Below are 25430 nucleotides of genomic sequence, written 5' to 3' on the forward strand. Positions count from 1 at the left end.
ACCTGAAGATGATAACCAAAATATAAACTGTTTCTCTTTCCGTCTATTTCTCTCTCTCATTTCTAACTTGGCAGCCACACAGCAGCCACTTAGCTTACCAGAAGGCGAAATCACCACAATTGAAATTCACCGGTCTAATCCTTATATTCAGCTAGGAATTAGCATTGTGGGTGGCAATGAAACGCCACTGATTAACATTGTTATCCAGGAAGTCTATCGGGATGGGATCATCGCCAGAGATGGGAGACTCCTTGCTGGAGACCAGATTCTTCAGGTATCTGTTTTAATTACTGTGTTAACTTGCGTTCTTTTGTTCTTATTCATAAGTTTAATACAGAACGTTGTGGTACTGTGGAACTTGAGTTGTATATAGGTTAGATTTACTGTCATTATATGCAAAACAAGTCAGAATTTATCTGTAATTTCTCCTGTTGGCCATGTACGCGGAATGTATTTTTTCTCCCTACTTCATTTCCAATCCCGCATGTGACTCTGCTTGCAGTGCTTGGGCCCTTGTGGCCAGCTGGGCTCTTCCCGGCCTGGTCTGCAGGGCTGGCTAGTTCGGGGCCATCCCACCCATGCTGACATCCTCTTATCCTAAGCCCAGTTTTCTCATCCACCCATCACCTGCATTGTCTAGTTTATCTTCCTCTACTACACTGATTACTACCAAATGGAAAAGACAGAATGTGCAGCGCTGGTTAGTTACAATTTATACCATGGGATTGAAGCTGGAATTCAGAAACGATAGCCGTCTCTTGTCGGCTCCTTAGTGCACTCCACTCATTAACCCTTGGTGCCACCCTCTCCTTCTCTGTCAGAAGATGATATTTAAGAAAAAATAGCTATTCCCCAAAAAGAACTAGCTTGGGACAAGGTGTTGTTTTCTTAGAGGGCACATGGGACTGAGGGGAGGGGGAGGGGAGGATTCTTCTGTATGGGATGGGAGTTCTGCAGCTACTGGCCTGGGTATTTGAGTCATACAAGTGTAGATGATAGTTGAAGCTAAAAGAAATAATAACCTCCAGAAGGAGAGAGAAGAAATATTCATAAGAAGGAAAACTATCTTCTAGGAACCCAAGCTCCAGGACTCCTCCCTCCTTCGTTGTTTGGTCCTCACCGTGATGTGTTGACACCCACCCCTCACTCCCCCTTTCCCTGCTCCCTCTTCAGTCCAGGCCCCCACTGCTGTGTCTAACTCTGTACACACCCCCACCAGACGTCCCTGCCGCCCAGCTCTCCACTCTTCAATCCGACAAAATCACTGCCAGGTTAATATATCTGTAACTCTGCTCTCCTTGGGAAAATGTGATTAGAGCGTCACACCCAGACTGATTAATATTCACGGTCCTCTGTGGTCTCTTGCACAGCCTGTCATCTTCATCGTAACCCTTCCTTTTTGCTTCACGCATAGCAGCTGTAATGTTCTAGGCACTGTACTAGCCACTGAGAATACAGCTAAGAGCAAGGTACTCCCCCAGTCCTCGTGGAATTTATAATCCAGTGGAAAAGCCAGACATGGCGCTCTTCTTGCTGCCCCCTCACTCCCAGTTCCAGCCTGTCCCATCGTGCTGGCTTGTCCACCTTCATCCTTAAAGCCTTGCTCAGCCCTTCTCGCCCGTTCTGACCTCTCCTTACTTGAATTACTGACAACATTCACTGCTTTACTCTTCATCTCTTGGTGTATAATCACGGTGAACTATTTAAATGGGCTTGGCTTTCTATGGTGATTGCAGCCACCCTAACGGTACCAGTTGTGATACAGATTTCTCATAGTGCTGTGCGTGTCATAAGCACAGGAAATACTTGCTGAATCAGTAAAAGAGTGGACTTGGATATAACATCCTGTCAGGAATAGCCATCTCCTTTATTAAAACAAAACTTGGACCCTCTGGGAATTTTTCCACTCCCACTTGTATGCTGCCCCTCACAGTGTGTTATTCCCACTTTAACACACTCGGGCCCCAAACCCTTCCTTCATTGCCCTTAGCAAGGCTGACACAGACTGAACTTTCTAGCAGTGTTTTGTTTCTTACTAAATACTAAGAAATAGGGGGTACAGGAAGCGTAACCAGTCCTGCTTATATAAAATCAGCTTCCTGCTCAGACCGTAGCTAGCTCTTCACTGGGTTTACTAGTAAAAGATAGCTATTTACTGTATGCTGTAGTTGCTGTCATTTTATGACATTAGCACTCTAGCTGCACCAGGCTGGCAAAACCTTCCCTGTGTTCCCGACTTCCCAGCTCGCAGTCTGAGTCTGCTGGCTGCCCTGGCATTTTGACACCCGGGCGGTCCAGATCAGGAGAGCCCACATGCCCCCGTCTGCAGCTCACACAGCGTTCTTTCTCTCTCCCATTTTCTCCCACTTCCAGCCTATTAATAAGTGTACATTCATTTTTGTGTTTTCTTTTTTGCTACCAGTGATGTACTAGCATTGGGTATTAACATTTGTATATATTACTCATTCTTTTTCTAAATTCTAAAGGTAAAAACAAATGCTTTGTTTTTATCTGCATTTCTTTGAATACCATTGAGGTTAAATAGTTTTTCAGGCTTTATTTGCTAATATATTTCAGCAGCGGGCCTTTTACTCTTCTATTTTAGAGAATTGTGTTTAGTAACATAACTGAATCCTTACAACTCAAAATTATAGTTATCTGAAATTACTGACTACATTTTTGGAAATTAACTCATAGCTGTAAATTTACATTGTAGAAATTCCAAGGCACTATTATTGTTTATGGAGGCACACATATTAATATCTCTAGTAATGATCATCTTAATAAGTCCAGTTTAATGATTCAAATTGATAAGAAAAGTAAGAACACATAACCTGGTTAATGGATTCAAAAGGATCTCTCCTACTGTGGGCCCTAACTTCTGCTCAGTTTCTGACTGGTATGCTGGAGCCAGTAAGTAAAGCCACACCCCTTGCCCAAATGTGGAGTATTTATGGTTATTCCAAAGTAAACACTGGGAAAGAAGGCTGCTTGGAATTTTTTTTACTACCTGGTTTACTACCTGGCCCAACTCTGTATAAGATACATAAATAACACAGCGAGCCAATCTGAAAATCCCCAAGAGTGGTCAAGATGGTTTATTATAGAGCAAAGAGCTGCCAAGCTGCCTGTGCTTTTATTTTAGCAAACTATATGCAGTGACAGGGTGTAGCTTTGGTTTTCCCGCATTAAACACACACACACACACACACCTTTTTCTACTAAATAGCCTCTTTGAAGAGGAGACCCATATAACCTTCAAGGCCTTTTGTGATGCAGCCTTTTGAACAGTTTGAAGAAAAAAAAATTGTTATAAATTACATCAGTGTCACTATTAAAGATAATATAACTTTTAAAGCATTATGAAGAATGGGTATTTTCAGTCTGATCTATCATCAATGATTGAGGCATGTTCAGTTTTGAAGGAAAATAATTCCAGCCATGTGTTGACTGCATTGGTACAAAACACATTTAGCCCAAGTGGTAGAGTTTACTATTGCTGGTGCTATTTTTACGAAGCCTGGAGACGGTATTTTATCTGGTCTCTGCTTTCTCTGCATTTTGCCAGCCACTACACATTCATGAAGGAAAAAATCTTCTTCCAGCTGTGGGATATTCCACACCTACTTAACAAGGATACTGTGAGGCTGCATGCTTGCACACGGCTATGGCCGGATTTCAGCCAGATATTTCATAAAGTCATTTGTGATATACCTGAATATAAGGAAAACTGTGAGCCTAGAGATAGGTAGCTCTTAGCTGAGTAGCCAGAAATGATGGTTTTTGATTAATGGATTCATGTCAGGCTAGTTTTTTTAGAAACTGCCTTAATTCTCTACTTGACCCCGTATTCAGTGTTTTTATTGAGGGCTTGGATGGCTACCAAATGCACAGATGTTGCAGACTTGGGAGAATAGCAACTTTGTGTATGACATCTATGAATTTGATGACTGAATTTTTAAAGATGCCAACAGGCCAAAATCAACAAAATTCAAGTTAACAGTGTTCAAAACTATCAACCCTAGATTAACAGAAAGGGGGGAGGTCTGGCTTCACATAGATTTCATGTGAAAAAAATTTAAGGAGTTTAGGTGATCACACCTCACCCAGAGCCTGTCACATAACCGATGTTCAGAGCGCTGGTTCCCCCTCACTTTCACCTCAGGCTGATTCAGAGGAACTCTCACTGTGATAAATACGAAGAACTGTGCTAATCTCTTCCTCTAACTAGGTAAATAACTGAAGGTGGGTATATTTTGTCAGTGATGTTACAGGTCCAAGGATCAGTCACTGTACTTATTTCAAGGTTATAAAGTTTAATAAGTAAATGTTCTGTATTAAATTATGCTTATTTTATACGATATATGCTACACTTGTGTGCCAGAGAATTAGAGTGGAATTATGATTATCGGCTTTTCTTTAAAGTAAAAGTCACTCATCTAAAATAAGGCTGTATATTGAGATGCACCACTTTCCTTAAAATAAAACTCAGTTTATTTTCTCTAGCTTAAGTGTATTTCATTTTGGAAAAGTAAATTTGTAATTCAGTAGAACTTCAGTTTCTGTTCCACAAGAACTAGTCTTTCATGAGCACTTGCCGTATCTGATGTTGTCTAGTCGTGCACTTCCTGACCCTATGAAGTGGATGGTAAACACGTTTTACAGGTGAGGAAACAAGTTCTGTAATTTGCCCGAGGTTATCCAGTTACAGGGCAGAACCAAGGACCCTCATTCAAGACTATCATTAAAGCCTGTGATCTTGATGACTATTCTCTAGTTAATGCTAGTCACTGTAAGTTAATTTTAGGAACTCTGTACATTTTTAAATGCCTTTGGAGTGCTTGTCTTTGTAAGTAATGATTGTGTATCATTTTCACAACGTCAGTTTCCTTCAGAACCGTTACATGAACATTGCTACAAGTTGGGAAGATGAAAGATGGTCACACTTCGGTCATCACCCTTTTTTCCAGGTCAACCACCACAACATCAGCAGCGTGTCCCACAACCACGCCCGCGCCGTGCTGTCGCAGCCCTGCAGCACGCTGCACCTCACCGTGCTCCGCGAGAGACGCTTCGGCAGCCGCGCCCACAACCGCCCCGAGGGCGGCTCGCCCCGGGAAGAGGTCTTCCAGGTGGTTCTTCACAAACGGGACTCTGCCGAACAGCTCGGCATCAAACTCGTCCGCAGGACCGACGAGCCGGGCGTCTTCGTCCTCGACCTGCTGGAAGGGGGGCTGGCGGCGCAGGACGGCAGGCTGAGCGGCAACGACCGGGTGCTGGCCATCAACGGCCACGACCTGAAGCACGGGACGCCCGAGCTGGCCGCCCAGATCATCCAGGTGAGCCCCGCCTCGCGCCCACTCCAGACCCTCAGCCTCCCTGCCGTCGCTCAGCCTTGCTTCTCACTAGCAGGCAACACAGGGATCCAGGGGGTGCTTGAGACTTCGCTGGACAGTCAAGCACAGCTACCTAAATTCTGCACAGTCCACACCAGTCTAACCTCAGCCCAGGTGACTCCCTTCTGGTCTGCGCACCCATGAACTTCTAGGCGGGCTGTTTCTGGAGGAAGGGCCCTGCAGTTTCACGTGGCAGACAGCAGTGTCCACACTTCACAAGGGAGAAGGTGAGACCCCAAGGAGCTGTGGTCACCTGGTCTCTTCACTTACCTCTCACCTTTAATGCACAATCCATAAAAACGAGGGGGAAAATCACTTTTTATTCAGAGCAACTTATCTCTATAGTGCTTTTTTTTTTTTGTAAAGGAATTCAGAGCATTTCAAACACATAACATTGTCCTCACAGTATCTCTGGAGGTAGTCATGATTAGAGAAGAAACACGTTTTCAGTAAGAGCATCAAAGCAGATACATTAAAAACCGTCCGAGAAGATCTTCAGGCTCTGCAGCGTGCCGTGGCATTTAACGTGGCTGTCTCCTGCAGCCTTGTAGGAGGGCGAAGCAAAATGGGAGTGTTTAAGTGAGCACAACACACGCTACCAGTGGAAACCAAGCATTAGTTAATATAACCGAACTTTTGGAATTAAGGTCAGTTGATAGTCACAAAATAGGTATATATATACATAGAATCAAATAACAATGAGATTTTAACACTAAGAAAACCCAAGTCTCACTCCCCTTTAACCTACTCCCTTTTCTCCCACTTTTTGGTTCAATATAGCCTTAAGGAAACACACACACATGCTTACACATACACACACACACACAGCCATATTGCATTGAGAGGTGGTTCAGGTATTGGTCTTATTTCATAGACTTGACGCTTAAAAAAATTGAGAATGCCTTGAAATTCCCTCAAATCAGAGGCACCATTCGGGGCACCAGGAGCTTTACCTTTGGATCACGCCAGCTGCTGCACTGCTGAGAACAACTTCATCTTGGGGCGGGGGGAGAAGAAGAAAGTTAATCCATTTTGGGGATTTGTTAAGAGAAATAGGCGAGTCGAGTGGACTTTCTGAAGTGAGAAGTCCGATCAGTAAGGTGGAAAGGAAGAGAGAAATATATTGCCTGTATATATTTCAGGCAGTGTTAAAGTACGCTAATTCCTAAACAGATGGTCCTTACTAAATTTCTAACCAAAATGTAGAAAATATAGTTACACAGGTAGAAAACACATTTAAAATTTTTCATAATATATTTTATTTGGATTTTTATAATGCAAATAGTTGCATCATATTTTGTGCTGTGATTTTTCCCAGACTATAGAAAACTCAAGTTGCTCAACTTCTTTTTGAAAAAAAAAAATGAATAGTCTTATTGAGGATTATAAAAATAACACGTATTCCATGTCTAAAAAGGAGTACACTGAAGATAAAATACTGAAAATAAAGAAGTTAAATTCAGTCTAAACACCCCAAGCTATATCAATGTTAAGTGTTTGGAGGACATCCTTACGAACTTTTGAGTGTGTATGTCCACAGACAGATACAGATTTACACAGTACTTACACACGTGCTTATCTTGTAAATTCTGAGTTTGCAACTTTTTCTGTCAGCAGTGTGTTGTGAACTTCTTACCATGAAAGTAAGTGTAGAACCCCATCATGATCTTTACTAGCTGATTCACTCAGTGTTCCCCTATGGACAGACTTTCATGTTTTGTTTTCATTTTAAGACATTTTGCTAAACTTCCCTCCAGAAAGATCAGATCATACCAATTTATACTCCCAGCACCAGAGTGTACCACTCAACTATGACTTAAGGGTAATGTTATTTGAATATCTTGCATTCTTAAAAATCTTGAATTCAACAGAACTTTTTTTGCTGTGTTTGAAACCCTGACATATTAGACGTGCATTCTGTTTAAAGTCAGCCTAAACCCAAATGTTGGTCCATCATTTAAGTCCTAAATGCCCACTTCCATCACATGCACAGAATTTTGTCTCTCAAAAAATCTAGAAAGATCAAGGATTTGTTTCTATTAATAATAGGTTTTGCATAAGCAGGGGTTTTCCAGTAAAAGTTGAAATACTAATTACAGAATTTGGTGGTTATGAGGTAGTAAGCAGTAATGAAACTAATTCTGTACATTGAAGTAAAGTCACAGATGGAGCGTCTCACCACTTCACACCATGCAATCGAATGATGTGAAGTGTCAGAATTTTCAACATCAGGATTCTACTTTTGTATTTACTCCTTAGATCAAGTACCCAGACTCTGTGCTTTGGGAATCTGGCCACGTATTAAGTGTTTTTCTTTCAGTTATTTTGAGGAACTTGTTTGAAATTTAGTTGAATAAAATGCTTGAATAAGCAAATGTTTTTTAGATGGACATAAAAATTAACACTTATTCTCCAGTTTAAAAACTAAAAATAATACAGTGATGTATGTCAATTTATCTCAATACTTGGGGAAAGAACTGAAAATAGTGATTTCTTAACATTACTGACTATAATCATGGGGGAGGTCCCCACTTTCTACCACAATTCCTTGAAAGCAGGCCATCATAATTTCCCATAGGAGTAATAATGCAATTGGGAATTGTGGTCATGACCAAGAGTCACCCTCAAATATATCAGGCCTGTACTTTAAAAGCAAAGATAAAATAACTTTTAAAAGTAGATGTACATCTACGTTTAAAATATATATGGATATAGATAATGGGCCTCTAAATTTAAAATGATAGTCACGAACCTCTAAGATAATTAACGTAACACAGGTGTGTGTGCAATACACACACTATATATTTTTATATAAATACAATCTTATACAGGATCTCTAGAATCATTCTTTCCAGGATTATTTAAGCTGATGTCCTATTTTTTTTTTTTTTTTGATGTCCTATTTTTGACTCAAACTTATAGCAAACAGAAACAAAGCTGTGCATACTTTTCACTGATTATTACTTCCAAAATAGCCACCATGGAATTTACTTTTAAAGTCACAGTGGATTTTAATCAGGTTTCGAATCAGTTCTTCCTATTATATTCTTTCCTTTGCTCTCTCCCTCACAACGCCAAGGCCAACCTTGAAGGGGCAGAGAAGTATCAGAAGAAAGTTACCCTTCAGGAAATCATGGGGAGAGAAGAACACGGGCAGTTTGCTTTGCCTGGGTTGTTGTGGAGGCGGGCCTGGGGAGAGTCTGTCCAAGAGCCGTGCACGTGCGTCTCAGCTGCAGACGTCTGAAAACATGAGCTCACAAGACGAGCTCCCTTCTCCGACCACCGGGTGCCTGCGGTCCCCCCCAGGCAAGGCACTGGCTCGGTGAGGAGGAGTGCCTGTGCTTTGTGAAATGAGAAGCATCGTTAATGACTGGCAGTCGTGTCTGTGTGTTTTCTCCAGGCTAGTGGAGAGACGGTGAATTTAACAATTGCTAGACCAGGGAAACCCCAGCCTGGAAACGCTGTCCGAGAAGCAGGAACTCAGAGCAGCCAGCACCACGCACAGCCGCTGCCTTACAACAGACCCAGCTCACATAAGGTGAGGTGCCTTGTTTGTGGTTCTTAATTCATCCACCCTCAAAGGATGATCGTTACAAGCTGGTAAGATTTATGAGGGCTGTTAACTCTGTTGAGAAGGTGCACGTAGGTGTTCGTAGGTGTTTGGGATGCGCAATGTGTTTTGCTGCCTTGGAGAGTGACTGCATTGTCTCAGTCCCTCAGCCAGTAGAGCTTCTTGGTGGGGAAGGACCCTCTGCCAGGTGATTGATGAGAAATGTTTGATTGTCCAGAAAAAATCTCCGGTTTTAGTTCTGCTTGAAAGTGGGGTTTATCTTGGCTTACTCATTTAAATGTGACAGTTGGTTGTGTAATTGAAAAAGCATAGTGAAGACAATGATTGACAGCCTGTACTTAGCAACTGGGTAGCTTGCCTACAACAGAATTAGATATGTGCATATTAAACATATAACTCATAAATTTCGATAGCTTCATGTATAGCATATTTTTTTTTGTTATATGAATCGTATAGGAAGACTGCCCTAAATCTTTTAAAATTCCTGTATGTTGAGGTTTTTCCCTGCTTCTTCAATATTTCACTGGTTTTATAATATATACCAAGGTCATTTACCTGTGCTGAGAATCTTGATACTGTCTCACTTTAGTTGCAGAAATTTAAAAAGGGTGGTAGTTTATTTTTTTTATTTTATTTTTTGGTAGTTCACTCTTGATATTGTTTCCTTCATTTGAACTCACTTTCTGGTAGGCTGGGATTTTTTCCCCCCCCTTTTTTTTCGGCTGAGCATGTGGGATCAAACCCGTGCTCCCTGCAGTGGAAGCATGGAGTCTTAACCACTGGACCGCCATGGAAGTCCCAGGCTGGGATTTTTTAAATGATGTTTACTCAACTCTGAAAATATAAGCTAAATATGAGCTTCCAAAGTCACTCTCTTTAAGTAAAATTATAAATTACTAAACAAAAACATCTGTTGGTCTGCTTAAAACCACAGGAAGTTCCGTGTGCGCTAAAATGACTTCTTAATGTAAGTACAGTATTTGAGAGAATACTTAACCTTCGGAATGTCACAGGTACCCTAAGAAAGCATCCCTTAAAGGCACAAGTACTTTTGGCCCATCAGGTTTATCTGGTTTTCTGAGCTCAAGTACAGACTTGTCACTGGTCTTTGGTTTAGTTAACACTTTTAAGAAATTGTAACCACAGACTTGTTCTCATTTCTGAACTGAAACTGAAATGTATGAAGGAAACCTATAATATTGCCTTCATGATGATGACTATTAAAAAGGAGTTATTGTTTTAGTTTTGAATAGTTTCATATGGCTTGTCCTTACTTTATGCATTACATATATATTCCTAAAATTACAATATAAGGCAAAAATTGATTATTGAACCTTTTATGTCATTGAATTTTACAATAATTTGAGATACGAGTGTCTATGACATGATTTTAAGACAATTTTTAAAACTGTACTTAGTCATTCCAACATTCATATAGAGAACTCTGCTTATTTGTTTGGGGCACATATTTTTCTCTCAACTCTGCTGCTAACTCTTATTGTCTTTAATTTTCTGTGACAATGTTTTAAATAGTAATGCTGAATTTATTCTTATTCCGTGTACTCTGCAACTCTTATTGGTTAGAACAGCCACATGTAATGTACTTTTAAGTGTTAGCTATTTGCTACTAATATACTGCATTTGTTATATAAAATCCTGATTTAGAAAAATAAGGGTCTCCTAGGGAAAATAAACACAGATTCACAAGAAAACCTGTTCAGATGATATAATCATCATTAAAAATTACAGTATACATTAGCCTGCTACTAGGCCTCTTAAGTAGCTGCTTAGATAAACATTTGTATGATTTAGAACTTTCCTTTAAGTATCCTGAGTATAATCTTTGAAGTTTGGTTTGGTTCCTGAGGAAAAAAAAATGTATATATATCTGAGCCATCTAGAGGAATAAAAGAACCACCTTTAATTGATTAAATACTTGCAAGCCAAAAGTGCTTATAAATATACTCAAGACTGATTTTACATGAGTTGTCTTCATAATAAAGTGGGTTTTGCCCAATTTTGAAGGATACTAAGATAGATTTTATATCTTTAAACAGGAGACTGCCTTAAGACATTTCCAGGTTTTCTACTAGGTCATAACGTTTTCTAGGAACACTAGGCTGTTATTGCAGGTAGTTCCCTTAATAAAATTTCAAGAGTACATGGATTCCAGGACCAGAGAAAGGGAGATGGGCCTGCAGTTCCAGGGCCTGATTCACAGATTTGTCAACACTTTCAAATAATGTCACTAAAGGAATGTTATAATTCTGTAAATGTAACTCATATTTCTATTGTTGATATTGTTAATAACGTTAATTATTATCTATATTTTCTCAGAGTTGATAAATGTTGGAAACCTTTTGAGACATTAGCTTCCACTGTTACACTTAACAGGACAGTAATCATGTGGTGTGGGTACATATAAACAATATGTATACATATTATGTGCACGTATGCAAAGCATATGTTTATATATTTGCATCTGCTCAAATCCCTATGCAGGAACTTACAGTTGTATGATTTGGGGCAAGTTACATGACCTAAGTTGTTTCTCCATCCATAAAATGGGGCCAATAATAGTACTTACTTTTCTGGACCACTGTAAAGATTAATGAAACGATGCATGTAAAGCTGTGAGCTTTTTTGCACATAGTTAAGCCTTCGATAAACGTTATTTTAATATTCGTATTGCATATGTACACCTTGATTTTATTGAATGCTAATTCAAAAGAAAAGTGGTATTTTAGATTCTCCTTTTCTTACTTCCAGGAGTATCTCAGTAATAGGTAACAGTAACAAATGTCAATAAAAATAGCTTTTCCCTGAGAATATAGATTGTTGGGGATTGATTTCCCTGTTATTAACTTCAAAAATTCAATTATTTCGTATCCTTTTAGCTTTTCACAAAATTTGAAGGTAGATTTGCACCTGCTTCATGATTGAGTGCTCTGATAACCCTTGTTAGTCAGAATCAGAAGACAGCTCTGTAGCTTTTTTCTGGCAGTTAGTAAAATCCACACTTTTATACTATGTCAACTTTTCTCTCAAAGAATATAGGAGAAAAATGGAAGTAAAATTAATTGGCTTCTCTTCAGAATCTTAAAATTCAAATGCATTATTTACTTTTTTAGAACTGATCATATCTGGGAGCTGAAGGTAATTATACAAATCATATGCTTATCTTACTTTGACTTCCCCTATGTCAACAGTCCTGAGTTTTTCCGTTCCATATGTAGTCCTGTGAAAATACAGTAGTCCAAAGTTTGCCATTGTGATCCACAGGGCTCATGTGCCTCTGAAGAACTGTGTATTGCTTTCAGTTCTATAGTGATTGTTTTTTAATGACTTTATAATTTCCACGTTATGTTTTGACTTTAGCTGTCATTACTTCAACTATATATATTATTCATTACCCAATAAATTTTTCCTCATGTTCAGGATCTTGCCCAGTGTGTTACATGCCAAGAAAAACACATTACTGTAAAGAAGGAACCACACGAGTCCCTTGGAATGACAGTAGCTGGGGGCCGAGGAAGTAAAAGTGGGGAACTGCCCATCTTTGTGACCAGTGTGCCACCTCATGGCTGCCTCGCACGTGATGGCAGAATCAAGAGAGGTAAGCTAGGATTTTGTACAGTTTCACCACATCTCCCGCAGTCAACTCACATTTTTAAAAGTAAAGAATGTCTATAAAGTTTTCTATTAAACATGGCTTTTTAAAATCCTTTAACATGTCTTGTACATACTGGAAGCATAAAGCCTCTCTATAAGGTTAGAAAAATGCCTAACATAAAGGGAAATTGCTGAAGCTTAATAATCTTTCTAACAGTTACTCTGTTGGATTATTTTATGTTGGAAAAGACCCTCTAAGAGATTTATGCTTCCAGCATTATGGTAGACCAGATACTTTGAAGGAGCATCTCACTGAAATACACTTGTTGCCTAGTAAAAAGGTGTCTAGGTGGGAGGAGGATCACAGAAGAGGTGGAGCAGAGACAAACTTAATAAAAAGGAGTGGTTTTTAGGGATTAATTCATTCACAATTTCACAGCCCCCATTGATTGATACTATATAATCTGTATGGGTGGGGGTGGTAGTGGTAAATAGCATTCTCCATACACTTGGTTTGTTCATATGGAAAAGTGAGTCTTGAAAGCTGTTTCTCCAGAAATGAAGTTGGAGCCCTGCCTCACACCATACACAAAAATTGACTGATCCAAGACCTAAATGTAAGAGCTAAAACTTTTAGAAGAAAATCAAGTGTAAACCCTCATGGCCTTGGATTATGCAACAGATTAATCAATGGTTATCATAGATATGACACCAAAAAGACAAGCAATAAAAACAGCAGAAACGATCAATGAAACTAAAAGCTGGTTCTTTGAAAAGATGAACAAAATTGATAAACCTTTAGCCAGACTCGAGAAAAAAAGGGAGAGGGTCTAAATCAATAAAATTAGAAATGAAAAAAGGAGCAGCTACAACCAACGCAACAGAAATATAAAGGACCATAGAGACTACTACATGCAACTCTATGGCAATAAGGGACAAGCTAGAAGAAATGGACAAATTCTTAGGAAAGGTACAATCTCCCAAGACTGAACCAGGAAGATATAAAAAATATGAACCGATGAATTACAAGTACTGAAATTGTATCTGTCATTAAAAAACTCCCAATAAACAAAAGTCCAGGACCAGATGGCTTCATAGGAGCATTCTATCAAACATTTAGAGAAGAGTTAACATCTATCCTTCCAAAACTATTACAAAAAATTGCAGAAGGAGGAGCACTTCCAAACTCATTCTATGAAGCCACCATCACCCTGGTACCAAAATCAGACAAAGATACCACAAAAAAGGAAAATTACAGGCCAATATCACTGATGATGAACATAGACTCAAAAATCCTCAACAAAATACTAGCAAACTGAATCCAACAATACAATAAAAGGATCATACACCATGATCAAGTGGGATTTATCCCAGGGGTGGAAGGATTTTTCAATATCCACAAATCAATCAGTGTGATACACCACGTTAACAAATTGAAGGATAAAAACCATATGATCATCTCAATAGATGCAGAAAAAGCTTTTGACAGAATTCAACATCCATTTATGATAAAAACTCGCCAGAAAGTGGGCATGGAGGGAACCTACCTCAACATCATAAAGGCCATATATGACAAACCCACAGCTAACATCATACTCAATGGTGAAAAGCTGAAAGCATTTCCTCTAAGATCAGGAACAAGACAAGGATATCCACTCTCGCCACTTTTATTCAACATAGTTTTGAAAGTCCTAGCCACAGCAATCGAGAGGAGAAAAGGAAATAAAAGGAATCCAAATTGGAAAAGAAGTGAAACTCATTGTTTGCAGATGACATGACACTATATACAGAAAATCCTAAACACGCTACCAGAAAACTACTACAGCTCACCAATGAATTCGATAAAGTAGCAGCATACAAAATTAATACACAGAAATCTGTTGCATTTCTATACACTAACAATGAAAGATCAAAAAGAGTATTAAGGAAACAATCCCAATTGCCATTGCATCAAAAAGAATAAAATTACCCAAGAATAAACCTACCTAAGGAGGCAAAAGACCTGTACTCTGAAAACTATAATAAGACACTGATGAAAGAAATCAATGATGAGACAGATGGAAAGATATGAAAGAAATCAAGGATGAGACAGATGGAAAGATATACCATGTTCTTGGATTGGAAGAATCAATATTGTCAAAATGACTGTACTACCCAAGGCAATCAGCAGATTCAGTGCAATTCCTATCAGATTACCAATGGCATTTTTCACAGAACAGTAAATTTTAAAATTTGTATGAAAACACAAAATGCCCCGAATAGCTAAAGCAATCTTGAGAAAGAAAAATGGAGCTGGAGGAAACAGGCTCCCTGACCTCAAACTATACTACACTGCTACAGTAATCAACAGAAATATAGATCAATGGAACAGGATAGCCCAGAAATAAATACACGCACTTATGGTCTATTAATCTACAGATGGCCGAAAGGCATGTGAAAAGATGCTCAACATCACTAATTACTAGAGAAATGTAATCAAAACTACAATGAGGTATCACCTCACACCAGTCAGAATGCCCATCATCAAAACGTCTACAAATAATAAATGCTGGAGAGGGTGTGGAGAAAAAGGAACCCTCCCTACAATGCTGGTGGGAATGTAAATTGGTACAACCACTATGGAGAACAGTATGGAGATTCCTTTAAAAACTAAAAATAGAGCTACCATATGATCCCGCAATCCCATTCCTGGGCATGTATTTGGAGAACATCATGATTTGAAAAGATATGTGCACCCCGATATTCACATCAGCACTATTTACAATAGCCAAGACATGTAAGCAACCTAGGTGGTCCGTCAACAGATGAATGGATAAAGAAGATGTGGTACATATTACAATGGAATATTACTCAGCCATTAAAAAAAAGAAGAAGAAATATTGCCAGTTGCAGCAACATGGATGGACCTAGAGATTATCATAGAAAGTGAAGTTAAGTCAGACAGAGAAAGGCTAATATCATATGATATCAACTTATATATGGAATCTAGATACAAATCAACTTATTTACAAAACAGAAACAGACTCATGGACTTTGAAAACAAACTTATAGTTACTGAAGGGGAAACGTGGTGGGGAGGGATAAATTAGGAGTTTGGGATTACAGAACCCTTATAACTCAATAATAAAAGACAAATAACCCGATTTAAAAATGGGCAACTGATCTGAATAGACATTTCTCCCAAGAAAATACACAAATGGCCAATAATCACTTGAAAAGATAGTGACATTAGTTATTGGGAAATGCAAATTCATCATTAGGATGAATATAGGAAAAAAAAAAAAAAGACAATAACGTTGGCAAGGATGTAAAGAAATCGAAACTCTCATATATTTGCCAGAGAGAATGTAAAATGGTACAACTGTTTTGTAAAACAGTTTAGCAGTTCTTCAAAAAGTTAAACAGTTGTCATATGACCCAGTAATTCCATTCCTAGAGAAATGAAAACACGTTCACACAAAAACTTGTACGTGAAGGTTGATAGCAATATTTTCCATAATAGCCAAAAAGTAAAAACATCCCAAATGTCCATTTACTGGTGAATGGATGAAGAGACTGTGATTTATCCATACAATGGAATATTATTTGGCCATAAAAAGAAATGAAGTATTGATACATTCTACAATATAAATGAATCTTGAAAACATGCTAAGTAAAAGAAGCCAGTCACAAAAGACCACATGATTCCATTTATATGAAATATCCAGAAAAGGCAAATCTATAGAGATGGAAAGTAGATTAGTAGTTGCTTAGGACTCAGGGAAGGGAACTGATAACTAATGGGTACAGGGTTTTGGGGGTGGTGATAAAAATTTTCTAAAAATGACATGATGGTTGTACAATACAACTCTGTGACTATAAAACCATAAAATTACAGACTTTAATTGAATGGTATATGAATTATATCTTTAGGACAAATGACTTTAAAAAAGCCTTCTATGTGGAATTGGAGGTAATTTTATTTCCTTGTTATTTTATGTTTTCGAAGTTTTCTACAAAGAGAATGTTTTGCTTTAATGATCTGAAAAATGAAGAATTGGGGAGCAGGATTTTCTGTGGGCTTTCTTAGTACAAACGTTTGTGCTTCCTATAAAAACTAATCCTTTCCTTCCTAACCTTTTGGTTATGAGCCTCATTGCTCTTTTTTATTATATTACTTGGCAGAGCAACAAAGACTATTTTTCTTCTTCAAGCAGGACATGTTCAAATCACAAGTTTCATTTCTTTGTGTAGGCCCAAGGGTATCTTCTCTACATACTGAAATGATTGCACTGAGTGAACTATGTAGGGCTGTCTAGATGTATAAAACTGTATCAATATAAAGTAGAATATATTAAAAATTCCTTTCTAAGAGCAAAAGATCAAATCGTTTTCTAATTGGAAGGAAGCGTAAGAAGAGAAATGAAGGTGCCCAGGGCCCGTCCACAGCTATACCAGGGCTGATGATGTGGACCCCAACTGAATTCCAGAGCCTCGAGCCAAACCTTTTCCTATATATTATTTTAAATTTTTGAATTGTTTTGGAGTGTTGTCCATGAATTGGATTTTTCCTCAGTATTCTAAGAATTATAAAGAGAAAAACGGTCTTTTACCTTATGTTATCTGAGTTTTTGGAACTAACCTTTGTTGATTAATTTACAGATAACAGGATTTACAGGGAAGTAATCACTTGGTGGCTCATTTTTCTTGCTCCCTTATTTGAACAGGTGACATCTTGCTGAATATCAATGGCATCGATTTGACCAGTTTAAGTCACAGTGAGGCTGTGGCTATGCTGAAGGCCAGCGCCACGTCGCCCACGGTGGCCCTGAAAGCACTGGAGGTGCAGGTTGTGGAGGAGGCCGCCCACGGCCCAGATGAGCAGCCCAGCACTGTCAGCGAGAATGAGTACGATGCCAGCTGGTCCCCGTCGTGGGTCATGTGGCTTGGGCTGCCCAGGTACTGCAGCTTTTCTGTTGTTTTACAGAAAATCACAATTGCAACCTTCATCAGGGTATAGCACAGCAAATTCACTCATTGAGGAGGAAAAAAGGCTTTAGTTAGATAAAAGTAGCAATATCAAATCAGGTTTTTTCTTAGGTTATTATATTTAAAAAGGTAAATTTGATAATAAGAACAAAGCTGAAAAGACTTACCTGTTTATAAAAATAAAGCTATTCTGTTGATTCCTACAAAAGGCTCCCAAGTGGGCCAGCTATGAGATTGGGTGGTCAGTCTCTTGCTTAGAACAGCTGTCCTTTATGAACATTCACTCTGATACATGCTTAGACTTACGTGCATTTTTCACCGGAAACACCAGGTCAAAGTGTGGGGCCTTTCCCTATCCTAGAAGTATTTCTAAAAGCCCTACTCTTCCTACAAAGGAGTGTAAAACTGAGTTTTTATTGGACATAAGAGTCTTTAGGCCAAACCATTGGTGTTCAAGCGTTACTGCTCTTGACCCCCTTTAGGAGGCGGTCACAGCTCATGACCGGCTCACCAGCCAGGACATCCTGTAGTTGGTCGGTGTCTGGTCGTGAGACATTTTGGAACCTCCAGGTGGTAGTTGTGTAATGTGGTATTGAGGTAGAGAGGATGTGAATTACCATCTTCATTCGTTTCCAACTCAGTTAAGATTCTTATTGTACAGAAGAATTCTGAAACTAATATTTTGACTTTTAACCTGGTACGAAAATGACTGATTCTTTAAAATAAGCAATGAGAATATGCCCGTTTCTGAGCCATCTAGCTTCATTTGGAATAAATTTATAATAATTAGCATTTATACAGTGCAGTATGGTTTATAAGGTACTTTCACATAAAGAATAACACAAAAAGCAAGGATATTATTGGATTTCATTAATTTTTTTTTTTAATTTTTTTATTTATCTATTTATGGCTGTGTTGGGTCTTTCGTTTCTGTGCAAGGGCTTTCTCTAGTTGTGGCAAGCGGGGGCCACTCTTCATCGCGGTGCACGGTCCTTTCACTGTCGCAGCCTCTCTTGTTGCGGAGCACAGGCTCCAGACGCGCAGGCTCAGTAATTGTGGCTCACGGGCCCAGTTGCCCCGTGGCATGTGGGATCTTCCCAGACCAGGGCTCGAACCTGTGTCCCCTGCACTGGCAGGCAGATTCTCAACCACTGCGCCACTGGGGAAGCCCCTCATTTATTAATTTAACTTGCTGACTTGTCCTCTCAGTTAAAAGAAGGAAAAAAACAAGAGGGCATAAAACTGTAATAGAATAACTGTCTCAGGGAACTCTAGGGCCTTTGTGGAGAGAGATTTTTCATGACAGAGATGATTAACTGCTTCATATGTTTATTCCATGCACCAAAACTGATATTTTTCCCCATTAAAAAGTCAACATAGATTTAAATGGTTCCCGTTCAATTCCTGCAGACATGCCATCTAAGTTGTGAGGTGTCAGCCATCAGAAGGAACCTAACTGATCTTATTAAACACTCAGCCCAGAACTCTGTGTGTGAAGTTGTGCCCTCATGCTGAGCAGTTCTGCCCAAGTGCCCACCTCTGCTGCTGCACAGGCGGAGACCAACGGCATCCTGGAGAAACCCCCATGCTTCTTGTAGCTTTCCTTATCTGTTATTCCAGGCGAGTTTTGGGGTCAGTACCTCTTCCTTTGTTCAGAGCATTTTCTGATGTGCCAGGAATAGTAACAAGGATTTTAGATGAGAAATGCACAGGATAGTACAAGGCAATCTACAGAGTCGATGCAATCCCTATCAAATTACCAATGGCATTTTTCACAGAACTGAAACAAAAAATTAAAAAATTTGTATGGAAACACAGAAGACCCCAAATAGCCAAAGCAATCCTGAGAAGGAAAAATGGATAAGCGATCAAGATGGCGAAGTAGTAAGATGTGAAGCTCACCTTCTCCCACAAATACATCTACATGTGGAACAGTTCTCACAGAGTATCTACTGAATGCTGGCAGAAGACCTCAGACTGCTGAAAGGGCAAGAAAATAGTCACATAACCAGGTAGGACAAAAGAAAAAAGAGAAAAAAAAAGAAAGGAATCAGGATGGGACCTGTGCCCCTGGGAGGGAGCTGTGAAAGAGGAAAGGTTCTGCACCCTGGGAGGCCCCCTCACCAGTGGGGAGATCAGCCAGGACAGAAGGGGAGCTTCAGAACCTCAGAGGAGAATGCAGCAGCTGGTTTTATGGCAGCCACAGCAGTGGGAAGACTGCACAGATGGTCAGTGCCACCACCCTGCACTCCCCAGCCTGAGACACATGTCCGCCAGTGCAGGTGGGTGCTGGAACTTGGCCTCTGGAGATCAGACCTGGGGAGAGGACTGGGGTTGGCTGTGCAGAAACAGCCTGGGGGGGCTGAAATCTACTGCGACTGCACCTGAGGGTGTACATGGAGGAAGCCTTAGAGGCCAGGCACCATTGTTTGGGGGATGCACAAGGGGAGGGGCAGGACCTTCCATTGTAGCCTTCTTCCCTGTGTGTGCGCTCAGAGGTCAGGACACTGCCTGCACGGGCTCCAGGAGCAGTAGCAAGCCGCCTCCTGCCCAGACGCCAGGAGCAGTCACAAAAGCCACTACCACCTCCCTCCTGGACTACAGGAGTGGTCGTGAGCTACCTCCGCTCCCATCATGTGCTCCAGGGGTGAGCCTGAGCTGCCACCACCAGCAGGAATCCCAGGACCAGGAATCAGCACACCCCCTGTCAAGGGGATAATGACCAGCACGTGCTGAGGAAAGAGGCGACAGGCACCCATACTAAAAACAGCGCTCACCCCAAATATATGAAACCCGCCCAGCCACACAGGGACGCCCCTGAGTATAAACCGCCCTCCAAGACCCCAGAGTAAGAGATACACAGCTAAATGTAAGAAATACAAGGAAGTATAAGAAATATAAGTAAAATGAAGACACAGAGGAACCACTCCCAATTAAATGACCAAGAGAATTCCCCAGAGAGAACAAACAATGAAACAGACCTCTTCAGTATTTTCATTATCTCCTTGTCAAAATGGGGTCTATTAGACTGAAGGAACTAAGAAAGGCTATGGACAGAAATGCAGAGTACTGTAAAAATGAGCTAGAAACTACAAAGAGGAACCAAGAAAAATAAGAAAACTCATTTGCAGAGATGAAAGCTGAGCTAAAGGCAATGAACAGCAGAATGAATAAGGCAGAAAAACGAATAAGTGACCTGGAAGGTAGAATAACGGAAATCACCCAATTGGGACAGCAGACGGAAAGCCAAACGAAAAATAATGAAAGCAATATGAGACCTATGGGATAAAGTGTGCCAATCTACTTATAATAGGAATTCCAGAAGGGGAAGAAAGAGAAAAGGGGACCAAAATGTATTTGAAAACATTGTGGCTGAAAACTTCCCAAACCTAAAGAAGGAAACATATCCAGGTACAGGATAAACAAGATAAACCCAAACAGACCTACACCAAGACATATTATAATAAAAATGGCAAAAGTTAAAGAGAAGATTCTAAAGGCAGCAAGAGAAAAAGAGTTAATAATAAAGGAACCCCCCATAAGGCTATGATTTCTCTACAGAAATGTTGCAGGCCAAAAGGGAGTAGCGAGATATAGTCAAAGTCCTGAAAGGGAAAAATATGCAACCTAGGATACTCTACCCAGCAAGATTATCATTTAGAACAGGAGGAGAGATAAAGAATTTCTCAGACAAGCAAAAACTAAAAGAATACAGTAATACTAAACCTATCCTAAAGGAAATATTGAAAGGTCTTCTCCAAATAAAAAAGAATCTATAGAAAAGAGAAAGTCACAAGTGGAAAGTAAATCACTTAAATAAGCCAGTACACAGATTAAAAAAAAAAAAATTCTGTGAAAGTGATGGTAACCACAATGAACAGCGAAAGGATGAACATGAAGATGTGAGAGAGGACACCAAAATCATAAAACCGGGGGGAGGAGAGGAAGAAAATGGAGACTTTTTCCCTAGAATGTGTTTGGCAGTCATAATATAGGCTCAATCTAAGGCAAATAGATATAGGAAGGGGATAACATACTTGAAAAACAGGGTTAACCACAAATCAAAAGCATACAATATTCACAGAAACCAAAAAGAAGAGGACATAAGTATAATACAAAAGGAAATCATCAAACCACTAAAGAAAAAAGAAAAAGGGACAAAGAAGAAATATAAAACCAATGAGAAAACAAGGTTTAAAATGGCAGTAAATACGTATCTGTCAATAATTACCTTAAATGTCAATGGTTAAATGCTCCAATCAAAAGAGACAGAGTAGCAGACTGGATTTAAAAAAAAAAAAAAAACAAGAGCCCACAATATGCTGCCTACAAGAGACCCACTTTAGGGCAAAGGACACATACACTGAAAGTGAGGGAATGGAAAAAGATATTTCATGCAAATGGAAATGACAAGAAAGCAGGGGCTGTAATACTCAGACAAACTAGACTTTAAAACAAAGGCCATAAAGAAAGATAACGGACACTATATAATGATAAAAGGATCAGTACAAGAAGAGGATTTTACACTCATCCACATATATGTATGTACCTATTGTAGGAGTACCCAAATACATAAATACTAACAAACATAAAGGGAGAAATGGAGGAGACTTTAACACCCCACTCATATCAATGGACAGATCTTCTAGACAGAGAATCAGTAACGCAATAAAGATCCTAACTGACAGAACAGAACAGTTAGACTTCATTTATATATTCAGGACATTACATCCAAAAAAAACCAGAATACACAATTCTTTTCAAGTGCACATGGAACATTCTCTAGGATTGACCACATAGTAGGGCAAAATACAAGCCTCATCAAATTTAAGAGTATAGAGATTATCTGAAGCATCTTTTCTGACCACAATGGCATGAAACTAGGAATTAACCACAGAAAAAGAAATGAGGGAGAAAAAAAATGGTTACAAGGAGACTAAACAATATGCTACTAAAAAACCAGTGGGTCAACAAGGAAATCAAAGAGGAAATTAAAAAATACCTTGAGATAAATGACAATGAAAACACAACCATACAATATCTATGGGATGCAGCAAAAGCAGTTCTTAGAAGTTCATAGCAATACAGGCCTTCATCTCAAATAAACAACCTAATAAAAGAATAAGAAGGACAAACAAAACCTAAAATCAGCAGAAGGAGGACATAATAAAGATCAGTGGGGAAATCAATAAAATAGAGATTAGAAGAATAGAAAAATAATCAGTAAAACCAAGAGCTGGTTCTTTGAAAGGACAAACAAAATTGACAAACCTCTGACCAGGCTCACCAAGAAGAAGAGAAAGAACCCAAATATACAAAATAAGAAATGAAAAAGGAGACATAACAATCAATAGCACAGAAATACAAAAAACCGTAACGGAATACTATGAACAGTTATATGCCAACAAATTCAAACAACCTAGAAGAAATGGACAAGTTTCTAGAAACAAATAGCCCACCAAAACTGAATCAAGAAGAAATAGGTAATTTGAACAGAGCAGTCACTAGAAGTGAAATAGAATCTGCAATTTTAAAGTTCCCTATGAACAAAAAATCCAGGACCCAGATGGCTTCACAGGCGAATTCTACCAAACATACAAAAAGGAACTTATACCGATACTTCTCAAACTCTTCCAGAAAACTGAAGAGGAGGGAACACTCCCAAAGACATTCTGTAAAGCCACCATCACCCTGATACCAAAACCAGACAAAGACACGACCGAAAAAGAAAACTACAGGCCAAAATATCTTTGATGAATATAGATGCAGAAATTCTCAAGAAAATAACACATAAGATCATACACTATGACCAAGTGAGACTCACCCCAAGTTCGCAAGGATGGTTCAACATATGCAAATCAATCAATGTGATATACCACATCAACAAAAGACAAAAACCATGTAATCATCTCAATAGATGGAGAAAAAGCATTTGACAAAATTCAACATCCATTCATCATTTAAAAAAAAAAAACTCTTACAAAAGTGGGTATAGAGGGAACATATCTCAATATAGTAAAAGCTATTTATGACAGACCCACAGCCAATATAATACTAAATGGTGAAAAGCTGAAAGCCTTCCTGCTAAAATCTGGAACAAGACAAGGATGCCCACTCATCTCTTCTATTCAACATAGTATTGGAAGTCCTAGCCTCAACAATCAGACAAGAAAAAGTAATAAAAGGTATCCAAATTGGAAAGGAAGAGGTAAAACTGTCATTATATGCAGATGATATACTATATGAGAAAAACTCCACACAAAAACTACTAGAACTGATCAACGAATTCAGCAAGGTAGCAGTATACAAGATTAACATTCAGAAATCAGTTGCATTTCTTTACACCAACAATGAACTATCAGAAAGGGAATGTAAAAAACAATACCTTTTAAAATTGCACCCCCCAAAATAAAATACTTAGGAATGAACCTGACCAAGGAGGTGACAGACTTATATGCTGAGAACTATAAAACATGAATAAAGAAACTGAAGATGACTCAAAGAAATAGAAAGATATCGATTGGAAGAATATTGTTAAAATGGCCATACTACCCAAAGCAATCTACATATTTAATGCAATCCCTATCAAATGACATTTTTCACAGAACTAGAATAATCTAAAATTCATATGGAACCCTAAAAGACCCAGAATTGCTAAAGTAATCCTGAAGAAAAAGACAAAGCATAAGGCATAACCCTCCCAGACTTCAGACAGTACTACAAAGCTACAGTAATTAAAACAGGGTGGTACTGGCACAAAAACAGACATATGGATCAATGGAACAGAATAGAGAGCCCAGAAATAAACCCATACACCTACAGTCAATTAATCTTTGACAAAGGAGGCAAGAATACACAATGGAAAAAGAGAGTCTCTTTAGCAAGTGGTGTTGGGCAAGTTGGACAGCCACATGTAAATCAGTGAAGATACACCATACACAGGTCTCACCATACACAAAAATAAACTCAAAATGGCTTAAAGACTTAAACATAACACATGACACCATAAAACTCCTAGAAGAGAACGTATGCAAAACTTTCTCTGATGTAAATCATACCAGTGTTTTCTTAGGTCAGTCTCCCAAGGCAATAGAAATAAAAACAAATGGGAACTAATCAAACTTACAAACTTTTGCACAGCAAAGGAAACCATAAACAAAACAAAAAGACAACCTACAGAATGGGAGAAAATATTTGCAAATGATGTGACCTACAAGGGCTTAATTTCCAAAATACATAAGCAGCTCACAAGTCAACAAAAAAAAAAACAAAGAACTCAATTAAAAAATGGACAGATCTAAATAGACATTTCTCCAAAGAAGACATACAGATGGCCAATAGGCACATGAAAAGGTGCTCAACATCGCTAATTATTAGAGAAATGCAAATCAAAATTACAGTGAGGTATCACCTCACACCAGTCAGAATAGCCATCATTAAAAAGTCTACAAACAATAAACGCTGGAGAGGGTGCAGAGAAAAGGGAACCCTCTCGCACTGTTGGTGGGAATGTAAATTGGTACGACCACTATGGAGAACAGTATGGAGGTTCCTTAAAAAACTAAAAATAGAGCTACCATATGATCCAGCAATCCCACTCCTGGGCATATATCCAGAGGAAACTGTAATTCAAAAAGAGACAGGCACCCCAGTGTTCACTGCAGCACTATTTACAACAGCCAAGACATGGAAGCAACCTAAATGTCCATGGACAGAGGAATAAAGAAGATGTGGTACATGTATACAATGGAATACCACTCAGCCATAAAAAAAGAATGAAATAATGCCATTTGCAGCAACATGGATGGACCTAAAGATTATCATACTAAGTGAAGTCAGACAGAGAATGACAAATATCATATGACATCACTTATATGTGGAAT

General features: G+C 39.1%; 1 protein-coding gene across 7 annotated transcripts in view; it reads left to right on the forward strand.

Annotated features, from left to right (window-relative positions):
* The window catches only part of LNX2 (ligand of numb-protein X 2), an 89435-nt gene that overhangs the window by 55249 nt on the left and 8756 nt on the right, over positions 1–25430 (forward strand). For all 7 annotated transcript variants that reach the window (XM_082435641.1, XM_082435638.1, XM_082435639.1 and 4 more), the window contains 5 exons: positions 75–274; positions 4971–5339; positions 8797–8934; positions 12406–12583; positions 17286–17517. In XM_082435641.1, the coding sequence (XP_082291767.1) occupies positions 75–274; positions 4971–5339; positions 8797–8934; positions 12406–12583; positions 17286–17517 (1117 nt within the window). The remainder of the gene's footprint in view (positions 1–74; positions 275–4970; positions 5340–8796; positions 8935–12405; positions 12584–17285; positions 17518–25430) is intronic.

The sequence above is a fragment of the Balaenoptera physalus genome (assembly GCF_965194825.1).
Source record: "Balaenoptera physalus genome assembly, chromosome: 18".
Lineage (NCBI taxonomy): Eukaryota > Metazoa > Chordata > Mammalia > Artiodactyla > Balaenopteridae > Balaenoptera > Balaenoptera physalus.